Source organism: Malaclemys terrapin, chromosome 12 (genome assembly GCF_027887155.1).
Source record: "Malaclemys terrapin pileata isolate rMalTer1 chromosome 12, rMalTer1.hap1, whole genome shotgun sequence".
Classification (NCBI taxonomy): domain Eukaryota; kingdom Metazoa; phylum Chordata; order Testudines; family Emydidae; genus Malaclemys; species Malaclemys terrapin.
Genome location: NC_071516.1, coordinates 19,683,588 through 19,700,954, shown reverse-complemented (window position 1 = coordinate 19,700,954; position 17,367 = coordinate 19,683,588). Strand labels below are relative to the sequence as shown.

The window sequence follows — 17,367 nt, the reverse complement described above, 5'->3', positions numbered from 1 at the left end:
CACTAGGAAAATAAACGGTCGGTGCATTTTTAACCCAGAGTAGCTTCCATGTGTTAAAATCCTAATGTTGAGAAGGCAGTTGTAGTTCTGGCACGTTAGTTTGTCAGTTTAAACCCTAAAGAGGAGTCCCACTAACATATGTTAAAACCACGCTTATCTTGTCTACACTAAGATTTTTCTATGTTGGTTATCATGGATTAAAATTACAAACTTCCCCCCTAGTTAAGACATTGCCTCATTTTTTAGGGCATGTCTTCACTATAGTTTTATACCTTGTTAATTGATTGCCAGGCTCCAGGTGTTCGTGGCTTACCATAGGCTGACCCTAACGTTAGCCTGGAACACACATTTGGCAAATACCCAGACTAGCCTTTACATACGTGTTAGCTAGGTCCACGTTGGCTTTGTCTTCACAGTCACAAAGGTAGTTATTTACAGCGAGGTAAGTAACAAGGTCACTAGGTGACTCAGTGCTGTATCCCTTTCACCCCTACTCATGGTTGACCGCACCTCCTTTTCTGTGTGGCCTGGGCTAACTGCTGGGCATCCTTCTCCTATAACATTGCTTTTTTGCCACTGTAATTCCACTGACTGCAATGAAATCTGCTTCTGTTTCTCACTAGTGTGAGAGGAGAATTGTGTCTTTTACAGGCTCGTGAGCTGTGAGTAAAAGTTGACCCTAACATTGATTCCATCTTGTCAACACTCCTTTCCCTGGCTTTCTCCCTGCTCCCCTTGCACTGATTGGGGATCTTGCTAGGAAGAGGATATGGGCATCTCTGTCTCCTGGACTGATCCCCATATGCTGTCCTTTGCTATGTGACAGGCTGGCTGGTGCAGGACTAAGTTGTCTTTCTGCTGCTCACTGACTTCATTATTCAGTGCTACACAGCAGTGGCCACCTCAGGCTTTCTAACTACTCTCAGCAGTTGCCCAGGAGGCTCTGGAGTTTGTTTTATGGCTTTTGCTGGGTAAGAGGGTGGAAGCTCCGAGAGCGGCTATAAATCATGGTTTAGGAAGTGACATGGAAAAACACAAAGCTGGCTCCAGGCACTTTACAGGGAATCAGTTTGTCCAAAAACATGCTGTGAGCTCAGTCAAGGACTTTCAGTGCCTTATCTTCTCTGCCTGCTCGGTCTGGGGTTTGTGCTCAGGCCCCATTTACAAGAGGCATTTAGCCACGTGAGCTTAACTGTTTGAAACAAATTCATCTTTAACAAGAGTGGGCTGGGAAGCGTGGTCAGCACCAAAACCAGCTTAAACTGAGTGTAGAATCACTGGCTGGCCAGTCTAGATGTAAATCGAGCGGGCTGAACCATTCTAAACCAGCTCTAAAATGATTCAGTGAACACACTTAAAGACCCAGAGTGGGATTTTCAAAAGTGCCTATAGGAGTTAGGCACACATCTCCTTGACAGTCAGTAGGAGATGGGCACATAATTGAGCTTTTAAAAATCCTGCCCCTCCAGTGTGGACGGGTGCTTACAGAATGTGGCTGGGAGGTAGCATTGCCTAGTGGTCAGGGCACAGTTGTAGACAGGGGATCTTGTCAGTGGCAGAGGCAGGAGGTGTTCATGTTCTGCCTCTGCCACGGACTCACTGTGTGACCCTGGGGGAGTCGCTTAAACTCTCTGGGCCTCAGCGACTTGCTAGAATTCTGTTTCAAGCTCGTTAATATTGAACCAATGTTGGATGGAGTCTGCTATCCTTAAGGCATTGAAAGAGGCTGAAGGTCACTAATGTCCTACAGAAAGGTCTCTAATGTCATTCCATATTATGTGTCAGCTCCGCTTTCAGGCTGCAACCCCAGCACAAGCAGAGACAAAGTGGTTGAGTTCAAGGGCCATCCATATACAGAATGTGAACTTATTTATAGATGAGTAATAAAACTTGATAAAGGATCATTGTCACCATTTTACAGAGGGGCCCAAGCCCCCGCAGCTGGTGAGTGGCCGAGCAGGGAATGGAAACCAGGTCTCTTGACTCCCAATCCATGCCCGACCCACCAGACCATGTTGTCTCTTTTCTAAAGCAGTTTCTCCAAACCATGGTAGGAAACAGCATGAAGAGAATTTTGCCATGGTAGGTTGTTCCCGTTCGGCAGGTGGCCACTTCACACCCCAACTCTTCGCTCTAACTGAGCCCTTTGTTTAGCGGCCTCAACAGAGAAACCAAATGCCAAGTGAAGTTTGGATTCCCCTTCCCTCCCCCCCCCCCCGCCCGCTTTGTGGTTCTCCTAGCTCAGGGTTGAGGTGTTCAGGCACTATGCTGAGGAGTACAATGTGAGAACCTAGATAGCTGGAGAGAGGCACACGGGGAAGGATTTGTGCTGCTGCTGCACCTGGGCACCTCTTCTGTTCCCTGTTGGAGTGTGTAAGTTAGCACCCTGCTGACAGGCTCAAAGAGGATTTCAATGAAACCGGCAGCTTGGGAGTAAAGATTATTTGGCGGAACTGGCCAGGGAGACTGTAAAATATTCACTCCCATTATTGCCAAAGAAGGAATCAGAAACCATCTCCTGGGCAGGACTATCCTGGGGTTGACTAATAGATTGTGGAATTTAATTTCTTGGAACCAGGCTGATCTTTCCCTTTGGATGAGAGCTGGAGAGGGGAGGGAGGGAAAGTGAATGGAATTGACACACATGCTGTCACCATCCTCACCTGATGCTAGTTAGCTAAGTAGTGGTTGCACCCTCTGCAGAGGATCATGCAGTAACTGATGCTACGGCAGGGAGGATGCTTTCTGTGTCCTTCTCTGTGTAGGGTTTGCTTCTCTAAGGGTGACCGTACTCTGCTACCTGCCAGTAAATCCCTGACACTGTATCTTGTCCCAATTTCATGGAAAGTGGCCCATTTAGAACAGATGCTGATAAAACTGTCCCCGACACAGCTGGCCATTTGCCTGTGAGAAACTGAGCCCTTAGGAGGAGCGAGTGGTCATGCTTTGCAATGGTATTTAACATCTGCACTCCCCTAGCACCTTTCATCTGCTGATCGAGGGCAGCATGGTGCGTAGGGTGACCAGATGTCCTGATTTTATAGGGACAGTCCCGATATTTGGGACTTTATCTTATATAGTTGCCTATTACCCCCCACCCCCTGTCCTGATTTTTCACAGTTGCTATCTGGTCACTCTAATGGTGCGGGGGACTGTGTTCTGCACTGTGGTTTGGAAAGGGATGACCCATTCCGAACTCTCAGTGACAAATGGAGACAGAGCTGAATGCTGCTTTTGTTTTTGGTGGATTGCCAGTTACTGAGGCAACCGTATCAACAGAGTGAGGGAAATCCAGGGAGAGAGGGATTCTGGTGTGAGCAGAATTAGCATTCTGGGGTATTGGCCGGGCAGGAAACGGGCTCCCCCTTGGGAAACCTCCAAAGCAGCCGCAGCAGTGAAACTGCTTCTTTCCGATCGCTCTGTATTGAGGCTCCACAATGATATTCCTGCCCCCAACACAAAAAGCAAAGGTTTTCCCTGTAGCCCATGCTACCCTTCTCTAGTGCCCTCCCGAGGGTGGAGCTTGACATTAGGAAATTAAGCTTCACTCACATCAGGACAGAAGGCAGGATTATTGTCTCTGTTTTACAGCGATGAGAACTGTGGCACAGGAGCAGAAGAGACTTCCCCAAAGTCTAGAGAAGAGACCGTTGGTGGGGGGGACATAACCATCTTCAAATATGGAAAAGATCATTACAAAGAGGATGGTGATCAGTGGTTCTTCATATCTGCCAAGGGCAGCACGAGAAGTAAATTGGCTTAGTTCACTGCAAGGGTGATTTAGGTTTGACATTCGAGGAACTTTCTGACTAGAAGGATAGGTAAGCTCTGGAACAGGATACCTAGGGAGGCTGTGGAATCCCCATCCCTATAGGTTTTGAAGAACAGGTTAGACAAACATCTGTCAGGGAGGGGCTAGGTATATACCCTGCCTCAGTGTGGGGGGATGAGCTAGTGACCTCAAGAGATCACTTCCAGCCCTACATGTCTCTGATTCAATGACAGTAGCTTATCTAAGGGGCAGTTTGACTCTACACTGAGGTAATGAGTGAGGGACGGCTGCAGTCCACACTGTGTTCCCGCCACTGCAGCCCCGCCTGCTGATGAATTGCCAAGTCACTTCCGCTCTGAATGGCTGGCTCCTGGCAGCCTTTTGAACTCTGCACATCTGAGGGCATCTTTTCAAATGGCTGGAGGAAAACTGACTGGGAGGCCGCTACAGGAGGGACATTTTAACTCCCCAGCGGAATCGTTTTGGGTTGAATGTATCCAGAGCTTTGTAAATGAAGGGACCACAAGTAAGGGCCTCCCTGGTTGTCTAGTAAGAGCACCTAGCAACCTGATCCAAAGCCCACTGAAACTAAGGGGAGTCTGATTTCAATAGGCTTTGGGTCAGGCGTCTAATCACATAGCATTGCCAAGCAGAGAGCTGCTTTGGGGAAACGGGCCTCCCAGGCCAGCAGAAGCTGGGCGTGCTATGGAGGCAGCCTGCTCATTCCTGACTGGGAAGGGAGCAGGGCTGGCTCCAGGCACCAGCTTGGCAAGCAGGTGCTTGGGGCGGCCACTCCAGAGAGGGGCGGCAGGTCCAGCTATTCGGCAGACGGTCCCTCACTCCCGCTCAGAGCGAAGGACCTTCTGCCGAATTGTCGCTACAGATCGCGATGGCCCAAAACCCTGGAACTGGCCCTGGAAGGGAGCCCTTGGTGTAATTCTTGATGAGCCCCATTCTGTCCCCTTCCACATGGGGATGCTGAGGGAGTCACCCTCAGCTTTCCTCAACCAGAGGGAAGCGTAGTGTAATGCAAATCCTTCAAAGGGGTGAGGGGAAGGGAGGAGGTACCCTGCAAACATCCCAGCCTTGGGTCAGTGCTGGAGGGCTTCTGAGGTGTGGCTGCCTCTCTTTTCTACCTATCCCTAAAGCTCGGAGCTTTATCCATCGTAACAATAGGTTATGAGCTTTGTTCTGGGAACAGTGAAGGGCAGCGTATTCAAGGGCTGCAGAAATTGCTCTCCAAGTCAGACGCTTTTAGAGTTGTCTCCTAGAGTCTCTCCCCAGCATTTCGAGGACAGTTTTGGTCTATTTAGATGCTTCTTTGGGCCCAACCATATTAGTATCTGAGCACCTCACAATCTTTTCATGTAATTAGCCTCTCAACACCCCTGTGAAGTAGGAGGGTGTCGTTATCTCCACTATTCAGATGAGGAACTCAGGCTGAGTGACTTGCTCAAGGACTCACGGGAAGAACCAAAAACTGACCCCAGTGCCTCAGCCACAAGATCATCCTTCTTCCCAACCTTCAGTTAACTTCCCACCTCTGCTGGGCAGCCCAATGTGTGGCTGGTCCCTGGGGAGAGCACGTTCGCTGTATACAACATTAGTCATTTTCACCGTATGCAATACAATAATGTGAATCACTTGTGCAGCTCTGACCTTTCCCTTCCAGCAGAGGGCAGCAGCTGGTGCACAGGCACGAGGGCAACTGTTATGTCTTGCGGTGGTTTGATTTGCTGTGCACGTTCTTTGTATCGAGGCATCGGTTTGGAAAACAAGTGTCATGCTTAACGAGCTCCTTGTTCTTGCCTTTAGGAACGTACCAGGGCCAGTTCACCAATGGCATGCGCCACGGATACGGCGTCCGTCAGAGCGTCCCATACGGCATGGCGTCTGTGGTCCGCTCCCCTCTCCGAACCTCTCTGTCTTCCCTCCGTAGCGAGCACAGCAACGGCACCTTGCCACAGCAGGACTCGCCGGCGGGCAGCCCAGAAAGCATCCTCATGTCACCCACTATCACTCGGGGAGGCTTTGCCCTCAGTCTGTATGCGGATGCTGGAGCCAGCAAGCCGAAGAAAGGGGGCCTCTTCAGACGGGGCTCTCTGCTGGGGAGACTAAAGAAATCGGAGTCCAAAACCTCCCTGGCCAGCCAGAAGAGCCGAGTCAGCTTCCTCAAGAGTGAGAGCGGGATCAGCTCTGCTGCCAGTGACGCCACCTCCACCATCAGCTTGGGCGAAGGGGCGGAAGGGGAGGAGTTCCCGCCCTTCGAGTCTGACATCGATGCCACCACTACGGAGTCCTACATGGGCGAGTGGAAGAACGACAAGCGCTCGGGTTTCGGGGTGAGCGAGAGGTCGAGCGGCCTGAAGTACGAGGGCGAGTGGCTGGACAACGTGCGGCACGGCTACGGCTGCACCACCCTGCCAGATGGCAAGAAGGAGGAAGGCAAATACCGGCAGAATGTCCTGATCAAAGGTATGAAGAAGCGGGTGATACCACTGAAGAGCTCCAAGATCAGGCAGAAGGTGGACAGGAGCATGGAAGGAGCTCAGAGGGCCGCAGCTATCGCCCGGCAGAAGGCTGAGATTGCAGTATCCAGGTAGGAGCTCCGGCTCTGACAAAGGCACTAAAGACACACCAGATTTCATTACTGCTTGTGATGTATATTTGTTATTGCAGTTTTATAGAAGAGTAGCTAGGAATCCTCCTTTTCACAGAGCAGAGCGATATGTTGGAGCATGCAGCCAAGCTAGCTTCGGTGTCTGTTTGGCTCCCATAACAGTAGCATCTAGCATCTCACTATCTGGATATCTTCACTACACTCCTGCACGTTAGGGGAGCACTGTTATCCCCATTTCACAGATGGAGACACTAAGAGACTTGCCCAAGGTCACACAGGAAAGTCTGGGGTAGAGCAGGGACTTGAACCCATATCTCCAGGGTCCTAGATTAATGCTCTAACCACTAAACCATGCTTCCTCTCTGCTGCATAGAGCTGCTTGCACTGATCACTTAAAACCCTTGCAGCTGATAGGACAGACTTGGGGAGGGGGTGAGGAAGAAAGATTGGCTATGGTCTGAGCATCTCGCAGCTCAATTACTTAAGTCCCGTGAACCTTTCAGATTTCTCTGTTCCCCCTCCTCCCCCCAAATCTAGCAGAGGCCGGACCTAGCGGGTGGGGGAAGGCTACTGAGCCACTAACACTAACCTCAACAGGACAGAAAAGGATGGGGTGGCTGGGCCTGCTCTTTAGCTGTAAATTCGCATGGCTCTGTTGACAGCCAATGGGACAATGCCAGCTGAGAATCTGGTCCACTGTGTGAAACTTCGATGCCATAATAGATGCCAATACTCTTAAGCATTTATAGAAATGTTTGGAGATGACAACATAGGGCTGCGCCTTTACTCCCCAGTGAAACACATTGGAGCAGGTGGATTTTTTTTTTTTTTTTATTACTAGGGCAGAATGAAAAATAGTCTGTTTTGGCTACAATAAATCAGGACAGCCTTCTGCATAGGGACAGTTTGGCAATTGGGTGACCCCTTCTTTATGAAGAGAAAAACCCAACAACAAAACCACCACTACAGAAACATTCCATCTTACAGTAGAGTCACTGCAGGATTCGGGGTCAATAATGTACAATGCTGCTGCAGCTGGTGTTGGTCTTCTAATGAGGGCTTTCCATCTGTTGGGCACATAGTCACAACTTGGTCACACTGGGCTACAAACAGAACATCTCAGCATTTCCTGAGAAGTGTGTGCTGTACCCTGGTTTCCACTCCTTCCCCTATCACAGTGCCACAAGGGTTCAGGGCATGTAGTGATTTGGGGGAACAAGATTATTGTTGTAACCTAATTTTAACAAGCCAAACAATATCAAGGGCTAAAGCCAGGTTCTGCTTGGATTTCACCACTCAGGAGGCAGGTCCCTGAGTTGGGAACCATACTGAATAGTGAGAGGTGGCAGACTGGTGCAATGAGTTCCACTGCTAGTCCATGTATCACTCCAGAGAGCAGGGACCTGCTCCAGCGATCTCTTTACATTCACCCAGGTTTTTGAATGATTTACCAGGATTCACGGGCCATGCAGCAGAAGTCAGCTAAACTCTACTACTGACAGCTTGGAAACTGCTCTCTCAGCTCAGACTGGTTTAAGATACGCTGGAAAGTAATAATATGAAATACTTTGGCTAGGTTCTCTCTGCTTTGCCTGTGCACTTAGAATATTTTGTCATACGTCTGCAGGTTGTAAATAAATACTTCTGACTCTTTGCTTAAAGCAACACTGGCTAGTAGCTCAGGCCATAAATTTAGGTTGGTATTTAAAAAAAAAAAAAAAGATGGGGCTTGCAAAACCTCAGAGAATAGCAAACATTTAAAATAACTGGAGGTTTTTTAATTGATCTTTCTTCCTGTACTGTTAGAGACCCAAACATAACAGCATGCTACCAAAGGCAGAGAAGAGCTGCAAAGTGAAATGGGCTATAAACAGAAGATGGAATTGACCCATCTAGTTTCACCTGACAAGCTGAGTGAAGTGTAAGGGAACCTGCAGCAGTGGTGAAAAAGGGCATTTAGATTTTTGAAAGTTTGTTCAGCTTTAATGATCAAAAGAGTTATTGGTAATCTAGAATAGGAGGATTTTATTAAAATATACACGGCCAGGTGCTTAGGTCTTTACTGAGGGATAGGTTCTGCCACCCTTACGCTAAGTAGTTGCTTACTTTGGCGGGGTCCCATTGATTTCAGTGTGAGTAATGGTGATGGAATCTAGCCGTGAATAAGGACCAAAGGATTTGGCCTTATGTATTTAAAAAACCCAAGCATTCCTTTGTATGTTACCAGTTTGATTTCAGTGGCATGAGTAATGTACTGCTCAGTGCGAGTGTGGGTGGTAGGATCTGGCACTAGATTTGTACTCACTCCTTACCCAGGCAAACGGCTATTGAAATCAATGGAAGTTTGGCCTGGAGGTGGCTCATGGTTCTTTCTTGACTTGTCCCTTTTAACTTTGTTCAGCTTCTCAGGAGATTATTTTTTGATTACTTTGCCTCATTGCCAGGCAGGTGCGAGGAATACCTGGTGAAATACAGCACGGTGCCTCCGTTTAAAAACCATCAACATCCCTTGGAAGCTAGGCAGATCCTTTGCCCAATAATATTTCAGCTCAAAGTTTTGAACCAAGGCTCCTGAGGGAATGTTGAGTTTGGCTGCTTTTAGCGTGCTCGGTTAGTGCGGAGACTGTCAGAAAAATATCGGCAAGTTTCGAAAGAGTATCTTGCGGCGACGGCGATGATCAGAATAACAGATCCATGCTGCTGTCTGAGCTCGCGAGCAGCACTGAGCCATGTTCGTCTTGGCACAAGGTGCTCCCTGTTACATCATCTGGACAGGCCTGGTGCTCTCTTCGTTCCTGTGTGGCTTTGTAGCGTACTGGAAAAGGCACATTCAAGGAGCAGCGAGGCCATAAATAATGCTGTTAGAGCGGCAAAGCTGCTCCCCAAGCACTGGTCAGTTTATATAAGGCCCTTTTTAGTAGATACGATTTACACTTCAAATCCAAAGGAGACTCGGTGGTGTTTTCCATCAGGGGTTGGAATGCATCCATTGCTCTCACAGGGGCCGGCATCCTCGCTAGCACAGCTTGGAAACCATTTCCTATTAAGGAAACTTTTGAGTCAGAGGAAATAAGGCATTACAGCCCTTTTCCTTAATGAGTCCTCCCCTCTCGTACATTGTGAGCCAGTGGATAGATTGCCTCTGAGCATGCTTCGCTGCTTCTCCAGCTGGGCGCCGATCTAAAACCAAATGTATGTCCTTTCCTAAACTGAAAGCGCCGATCAGAACCTGCCAAGATTCGTGTGCTGCCCTAGTCTGTACCTGGCAGTGTCAGCCTCGCCCCTGCAGTGCCTGGGTTTGCCCTTGTGACAGTTAGCTCAGGGAGCCAGGCTTCCGACTCCTGCCTGCAATGAGTTCTGTTTGCAAATTTGTGTTCGAGCGGCTGCAAGGGGAGGACTGGCCTTGCAGACGATCCAGCCCGGAGGTGGGGGTGCAGACGAGGAGGGGGTGGTGACTCAAGAAAGGGGGGGAGCAGAGCTTTGTCTTCTGCTCACTTCACAATCAAGTCACAGTTTCAGTGAATTTTTACCTTTGGGGCCATAATTGCTGCCTTTGCTTCATTCATCCCTACTCACAGCATCTTCTTTGTTAGTGTCCCTTCCCCCTCCTTTAATCTCAGCTTTGAGGGCTAGAGAAAATCTAATGCTTGGAGTGTTGACTGGAGAAACTCTTGAGCTCTACCCTTGCCACTGACTTTCTCTGTGGCCTTGGGAAGACACTTGCTCTCTGCCTAAGTTTCCCCACCTGTAAAATGAGTCTAATGCCTTTCTGAGGGCATGAGAACTAGTTGACTAATATTTATAAAGTGCTAGGTAATCATTCACTTTCTTCTAACTATAGAGTGTTTCTCCTCTCATCAGTCTTGCCACTGGGCTTCTGTACACTTTCGCAGGTGGAGCTATCTATCTAGCTAAGGTATTTATGGGTATGTCTGCACTGCAGTTAGACACCCGTGGCTGGCCCAGGCCAGCTGACTTAAGCTTGTGGGGCTCAGGCGAAGGGGCTATTTAACTGATGTAGACATTCAGAAATGCGGGCTCAGACTGCAACCTGAGCCCTGGGACCCTCCCATCTCGCAGGGTTCTAGAGCCGGAGTCCAAATGTCTACATGACAATTACACAGCCCCTTAGTCCAAGCCCCAGTCACCTGGCAAGGGCCAGCTGTGAGTTTTTAAGTGCAGTGTAGACATAGCCTATGTGGCCCCCATCACCAGAGCATCTGAGCACCTCATAATTCCTAATGTGTTTATCTTCACAGCACTCCTGTGAGGCAGGGCAGTTCTATAATCCCCATTTTACAGGCGGGGAACTGAGGCCCAGAGAGACTAAGTGACTTGCCCAAAGACACCCAGGAAGTCTGTTGGAGCAGGGACTTGAATGCAGGTCTGCCAAGTTCTAGGCTAGCTCCCTAGCAACTGGACCATCCTCCCTCACTTGGAACCCTGTCAGGGCCAGGGCTAGTGCTGGCTTCTTGCTACAGCCCTGTCCCAACTCCCTTTCCCTTTGTGTGTCCCCCTAGTGACTCCACACCAATGTAGGGACCTTACGTGGTGTTTGGGTGACTTAGACAATCCCCTCCTGGAGCTCATCCTGAAACCATTCGAGAGACAGGAATTGTTTTCAGTATTAAGAGAATTTCCAATCCCTCATCTCCAATCAGAGCTACCCAGAGACTCTTGGTCCCTGGGGAAACCTCCCTATCCAGCCAGTAGTGACCCATAACACTCTGGCCAAAATCCTCCATCCTAATGCCTAGTGTGACCACCTGCTGAAGCAGGAGACCTTGGCATGTCCTGGGACAAGAACGTTCTCATGACTCTATCAGGATAGTTGCACTGCCAACAAAACTGTGTGTGATGAAAGGGGAGTTGGCCCCTTGCCTTTATAGGGAGGGAACTACCAGCAGCCCCCTCAGCTGGGAGTGTAGCAGGGCATTTGCCAATGAGGCAAACTGGGGGAAGCCTGGGTAAATGTGCTGATGTTATGAAGGTGGAACATACGGCTCTGCAAATTAACGGCTGAAATTTGTGGACTATGAAGGAAGCGACATTGGAATTTAGCAGAAATGGGAAGGTGGCTTCAGAGTGGTAAAATAGTTTCTTTAATGCACAAATTCTAGGGTAGTGAAGCTAGGGGATCAAAATACAGAATGAGCCACTTGAATCATGATATAAAAGTGCACTGAAGTCAATGGAACTGCTTGGCCTTACCTCAGGGCAGAATTTACAGCACAAAACCCTGGTTCCAATTGATGAACAGTATCTTGGCTTCTGGTCCTTATGGAAATGTCTTTAGCTGCCTGGGAAGGCTACATGACTCCTCTATTTAGAGGATAGTGCTCATCTTTATGTGGGAATGTGGGAATCATTAGGGTCTGGTTACTCGGGCCAAGCAGTCAGATTCTGCAGGAACGTGAATAAATCTGAGCATCTGCATATTTGTACATGATCATGATTTTTCACTGGCTTTTTACACCTCAGGGAGCCATTTAAGGAGCAAGTTCTGGCCTCCTCTTGGCATTTCCACCATTCAGAAAGGGAAATATCCTGAGAAGACCAGTACTCGCGCTTTTTTTTTTTTTTTTTTTTTTTTTGGCCCCATGAAAGGTTCCTTGAGGCATGGTAAAACCAGCGAAACACAAACCCAAAATGCTAGAACCTGCCCAAACCCCGCTCTTTGCAGCTTTGGCGGCTCAGGCAAGCTGCAGAGGTGTGAAGAAAGATAAACCCACACCTATGCTGCACAGTCTATGCCTAAATGTGCTTCCACATTCTGACCAAAACCCAAACCTTTATTTGGAGCATGACAATCTACATGTAACAAGCGTTGACAGATCAGGGGACAAACATGTCATAGACCACTTTACCCCTGGGTCACACCTCTTCCATGTCTCTTGCTGTGAAATGTCTCTGTAGCAGCATCTGTGCAGTTTCAAAGGGAACAGAAACTGGGTTGCAGTTTCTGCCCCCTGCTGGCTGTGGATTTTCTCAGATGTGCTTCTGAGCATCTCCTGCCAGAATATGGCACAGTTGAGTGTGTTTTCCTTCCAGAACTGTATTGTTTTGGCCCTGACAGGTCCCATTATAGTTCTTTCTAAATTAGAAATCCAGCAGTATTCCCAGAAATTTTGATTTTCCTTTTCATGATTTTAGTAAAAAACTGTAGAGGTTATGTTAGTGTAACCCTGAATGTACTGGCTAAGTGTGGACGGGCTATTTGCAGGCTTCCCTCTCGCAGCTTTGTAAGGGCACTGCCCTCCTACCTGGCTGCCTCCCTGCCTTTCCAGTCCTGGATCTGCCACACAGCTTTGCCAGTGTATCTTGTTCAAGACCTACAGCAGCCAGTCTAATGAGCAGAGACTCTCAGTTAAGCCCAGTTAATGTGTTTGTGATGTTGCCAAGTGTCAAGTGCAAACTAGGTTGACCGTCATGCTGGCTTGCAACCCAGATGTTTGGTGCGGTGTGGCACAGCATGAATTCACTAACTGCTGTGCACCAACTGGCCCTCTTCATTCATCAGTTACCCTAGTTTGGGGGGTTCGTTAAGTGAAAATGTATAATGCAGTGCGGGTAATGTGGCTAAGGAAAGATGACAAATGGGGTCTTGAGATAGCACATGGGAAGTTATTTGTCAATTACCAGTGTAGAACTGTTGGCTACAGGACAAGCATCATGTTAGGGGGAGTGAAAAGAAAATTTCTTGTAGAGGCAAATGACCAGGTTATATAAACTAAGAAGGCACAGGCCTACATGGCAAGAAGCTGTATTGGGATGTTTCATTCAAGTGGGAATCACAGTGCCAGGGAATGTTGCCCATTCAAAGAGTGGCCTTTGATTTTCCCTTCTTTGTTCTGTGCGTATGTTCCCCCGTGAACTGGCAGAGCGAGATCCTCTGCATGGGGCATAGTACTAAGGCGAGAGAAATAACTATGGTACACATGCATCTAAGGCCAGTATTTCAGTTTGGGGTGACCCTAGTGAAAGGTGCTCTCCAGGCTGCTAGGCTGCAATTGGAAATCTGCCCTCCCCTTAGGCCAGCCCGAGATTTGTTGAGTCTGTGCAGTAGAGGCCCCAAATACATGAGGCCTCGAGCAGCTGCTGACAGGCTTATGTGTCAGGCTGGCATTCTGCTTCCTGGAGAAGCTCCTGTGGTTTCTGGTCAGCAGAAAGAACTCAGAGCTACTGAGAGTTGTGCAATTAGGAAGGCTGGTGTCTGTGCGGTTACCTGACGGCATCTGTGCTAGAATGCAGGCTATGTGCTAACTGGTCAAGCAGAGGGTAAGCGATCCCTTCGAAAACAGGCAGCTGAGGGACAGCTTTCATCTCCTTAAAAATAAAAACCCAAGATGAGGCACAGAGCCTGGCTGCTTTTTGAGGACCGGAGCCTGGATCTGGGTAAGACTTGAGTGATTCGGCTTGGTTGGTTTGCTGGGGGTCTGAGACCCCCTCAAGTCATTAGCTACAAAGCAGTCCTTACAGTTGCTAAGGAGAGTGAATTTCCTTCTTTGCCTAAGAAGGCTTTTAAAAGGGCCAAGATCTACAATGAAAATTCAGCAACCCCTTCTCGCTCTGGGTCACGCTCAGCTCTCCGTGACCCCATCAAGTCTCTGCAATTTGGCATTTGTGCCAAATGAAATCCTAGCACTTCTTAGCCAACTGGAATGAAAGCAGCGTTTTTTAAAGGGACACTTCCATGTGTTCTGTAAATGTGTACATTGTAGCTTTGGCCCTGTCTTTTGAACGCCTTGAAAGTTGTATATTGTGTTAACAAATATCCTCCAGAATATAGCTGTCATGTGACATATAGTATTTATTATCACCAGGAAACCCAGATATGCGACAGCAGGAAGAAATCATCGCCACACTTTACTGATTTATCTATAGGCGCCTTACATGGAGGTATCTAAGCACCAGGATTTTTTACTGGAGACAAACACAAATCAAAATTAGCACAGCTTTATGTTTGGGCTATACAACATCTAAAATCAGTAGGGTATCTACTATTTGACCATACATCTTTCCCCGGCTTTATAACATAGATTCAAAGTGCTTCCACATTGTCCTTTTAATACATAATGGAAAAACTGTCAAGAATACACTGAAATAATTTAAGGAGATGCCAGGCAGTGTATAAATAGCATAACAGAAATGGGATGAAGTTGCGGGTACCGGAAAACACTCTGGGATTTTCTTTCCCAAAGCCTGGCCTCAATTAAAATTGTGTGTGAGATTCTCTTCTTGCCACTTAAATGGTTTACTCCAAGGTTTTGAATTCTAAATAGCCTTGCTGTCTGTGTTCTGTGGGGCACTTCTGAGCTCTCCCTTCACTTGTTTGCTGAGATGTGAACTGAAACTCTCATATCAGTTTTCTGAACTATTCTGCCTGTTCACTTTCTTAAGCAATGTTACTTATATCTCCAAGTGCTCAGCCTTTCAAACTTACGTTACCTAGGCAGGAATGAGCGTCTCCTTAGGGGACCGTCGTGTATGGTGTAAATGACGTACTGAAAGCACTGGAGTCAGCAGAGAGTCCCTGACTAAATAAGGGAATGCACAGCAATGGTTTATCAGAGCTACAGGAGAATGCAACAGCTGACAGCCAAGGCCTGTGACTCTTAGCTAATAAAACTTGAGCCAACTCAGGTGGATCTTAGCTTCATGGTTCCAGTAATAAAATACTTGGATGTGGCTTGAGAAAGTTTTGACAGTTCAAGAGCCATCATCCATTCTGTTCTGGGGTATTTGAAAGGGTTACACCAGCCACTAGAGAAATCAAACAGCAAAAGGAATGGCTCACAGCCTTTCACAAAGCAACTCCATACATAATGTTCAAAGAGCTGGACCTCACCTGTGATGTTTGGAGCCAAACTGATGCCTAGTCCTGGAGTATGGACTTCCAGTTCAGTCTATGATATAGGCAGGTGCTAACTGCAAAGTTTGTATCTGTATGTAAACTTCCCCAAAGTCGGGGAGCGTGTGGATCTGGGAGGTTCAGTATTGCCAGCCCCAAGCATTCAAAACTTACTAGTTGGGCCTCAATATTGTGAATTTGGCTTTAAAATAAAGAGATTTTTAATAACAGTACATTTGGGGTTCATTTTCTTTCCCTTCTGGATTGTGGGTGTTCAGCGTGCAATCCGGTCATGGTGTAAGCTCTTCTCCACAACCATGAAGGGTAGAAACATACTTTTTTAGGATTATATTGATGACAGCTAAGTATTCACATAGGCTTTGAGAAAAAAACCAAACCTTGTGAGTCTAATGATAAAATTGCAAGAGTTGGCAATGCTGGAGTGTAGTTCTGGCCCATCAGTACTAGGGAGGTTTCCCCAAGTTTAAACAAGGCTCTGGGCCCTTCTGCATTGTTCTGATTTTTGTGGCCTTTAATGCTCACTCCCGGCTTGGGTACCACATAGTGGATGTGTAATGAATAGAACTGCGGTCTATCCATGTAACAAGCAGACAATATGGAGGAACTAAAGTGAGCCTGCTTACTAAGGACAGAATCCCATGCTGAGTTCTACATGGGACATTTGATATAATACTCCTCCCAGATAGGGTTGCAAGAGAGGCAGAATAGTTGGGAACAGCATTTACGTAGTAACGTGATCAGACTCCTTAATAAAAAAAAAAAGGAGTCGACCGAAATAAAGTTCTGTTGCCAGTTACGGTTCCGCAGTCAGTGCTCACCGGTCCCCGCTGCTCCCATGAGAGGAGACACCGGTCACATCATGGCACACGCTCTCATTCCAGCCCGTTTCCATAGTATGAGCAAAGAAACATTGGGAAGGCAGGAGGGAGAGATCATTCCCGGTCCTTTAGTTTGCTCCATTGAAGAACCCTTCTCCTTGCCAAGTTGGGTTATGCACACTCCCCGCTAGAGCCCATTAAAGCTTCCCTGAGTATCCATCACTTGAAGCTTTACATTTTCTAAAAGATACCATCTAGCTCAACCAGAAGTCATTGGGCTCGATGCAGGAATCACTTGGTGGAATTCTCTGGCCTGTGTTATGTAGGGAGGTCGGACTCACTAACCATAATGGTTGCTTCTGGCTTTGAAGTCTATGAAGCAGTAAGAGGGGGAGTCACTCCAGGTCTGCAAAAGGCACCCCAAGCTCATGCTGGGCGGGGAGAGTAAGTGACTGAACCGTGGAGCCAAACTCAAATCCCACACGCAGCAGCATGTTCAGCCTCCACTAATCAGCCAGGTTGTCCATGGGTCCTTTGATCTGGAATCAAATGAACGAACATCTCCCCTGCTCAGCAGACACAAACACATGGGAGTTACTGTACATATGGGCAGGGAGATGTGAACGTACCCGTGACCCGCACGCCTGTGTCCTGTGTGCTACGCCTCAGGACTCCGGGATCATGAATGCAGTGGTTAAGGGAAGCTGCTTAGGCTCTCTTTTCCGAGGGAGTGTATGTCTACACGTCGAACTAGGGGTGTCGTTTTCGGCTTGAGGAAACATACCTGTGCTAGTTGTGCTCGAGCAACAGCGCAAGGGGTGGCAGAGGCTAGCTGCCCCAAGGACGATCCTGTCTGAGGCTCTAGGTATGTACTCAGGGCAGCTAACTGGTCTTGCTCCACGGCTACACTTTATTTTTAGGTAGGTCTCCTCCCATTGGAAATTACACCTCCAGCTTGAAGTGTCAATGTACCATGAGACAGCTCCCATACCATTAACATTCCATGTATTTGAAAAGGGTGTGACACTAAATAAAGCCTGTTAATTCATCATAAAGTCAGATATCCCCAAACCACCTGCCTTTATTTTAGCACCAGCTGAAGTCAGGGGCCTTACTGCATTGGTTTGTGGCTTTTTATAGGCATGCTACAGCTGCACTAGCCCCAGAAATGTTTGTTTCTCTCACATGAAGCAGAACGAGGAATGCTCTTCCTTTTGCAGCTGTAGAGGCCTGCACTGTGCATGATGCTGTTTGTCTCCATGAGCTGGGCTGCTTAGCACACATG

General features: G+C 47.9%; 1 protein-coding gene across 1 annotated transcript in view; it reads left to right on the top strand.

Annotated features, from left to right (window-relative positions):
- Positions 1 to 17,367, top strand: part of JPH2 (junctophilin 2) — a 60,977-nt gene that overhangs the window by 9,163 nt on the left and 34,447 nt on the right. Inside the window, exon 2 of the mRNA XM_054045906.1 lies at positions 5,588 to 6,371. Coding sequence (XP_053901881.1) covers positions 5,588 to 6,371 — 784 coding nt within the window. The remainder of the gene's footprint in view (positions 1 to 5,587; positions 6,372 to 17,367) is intronic.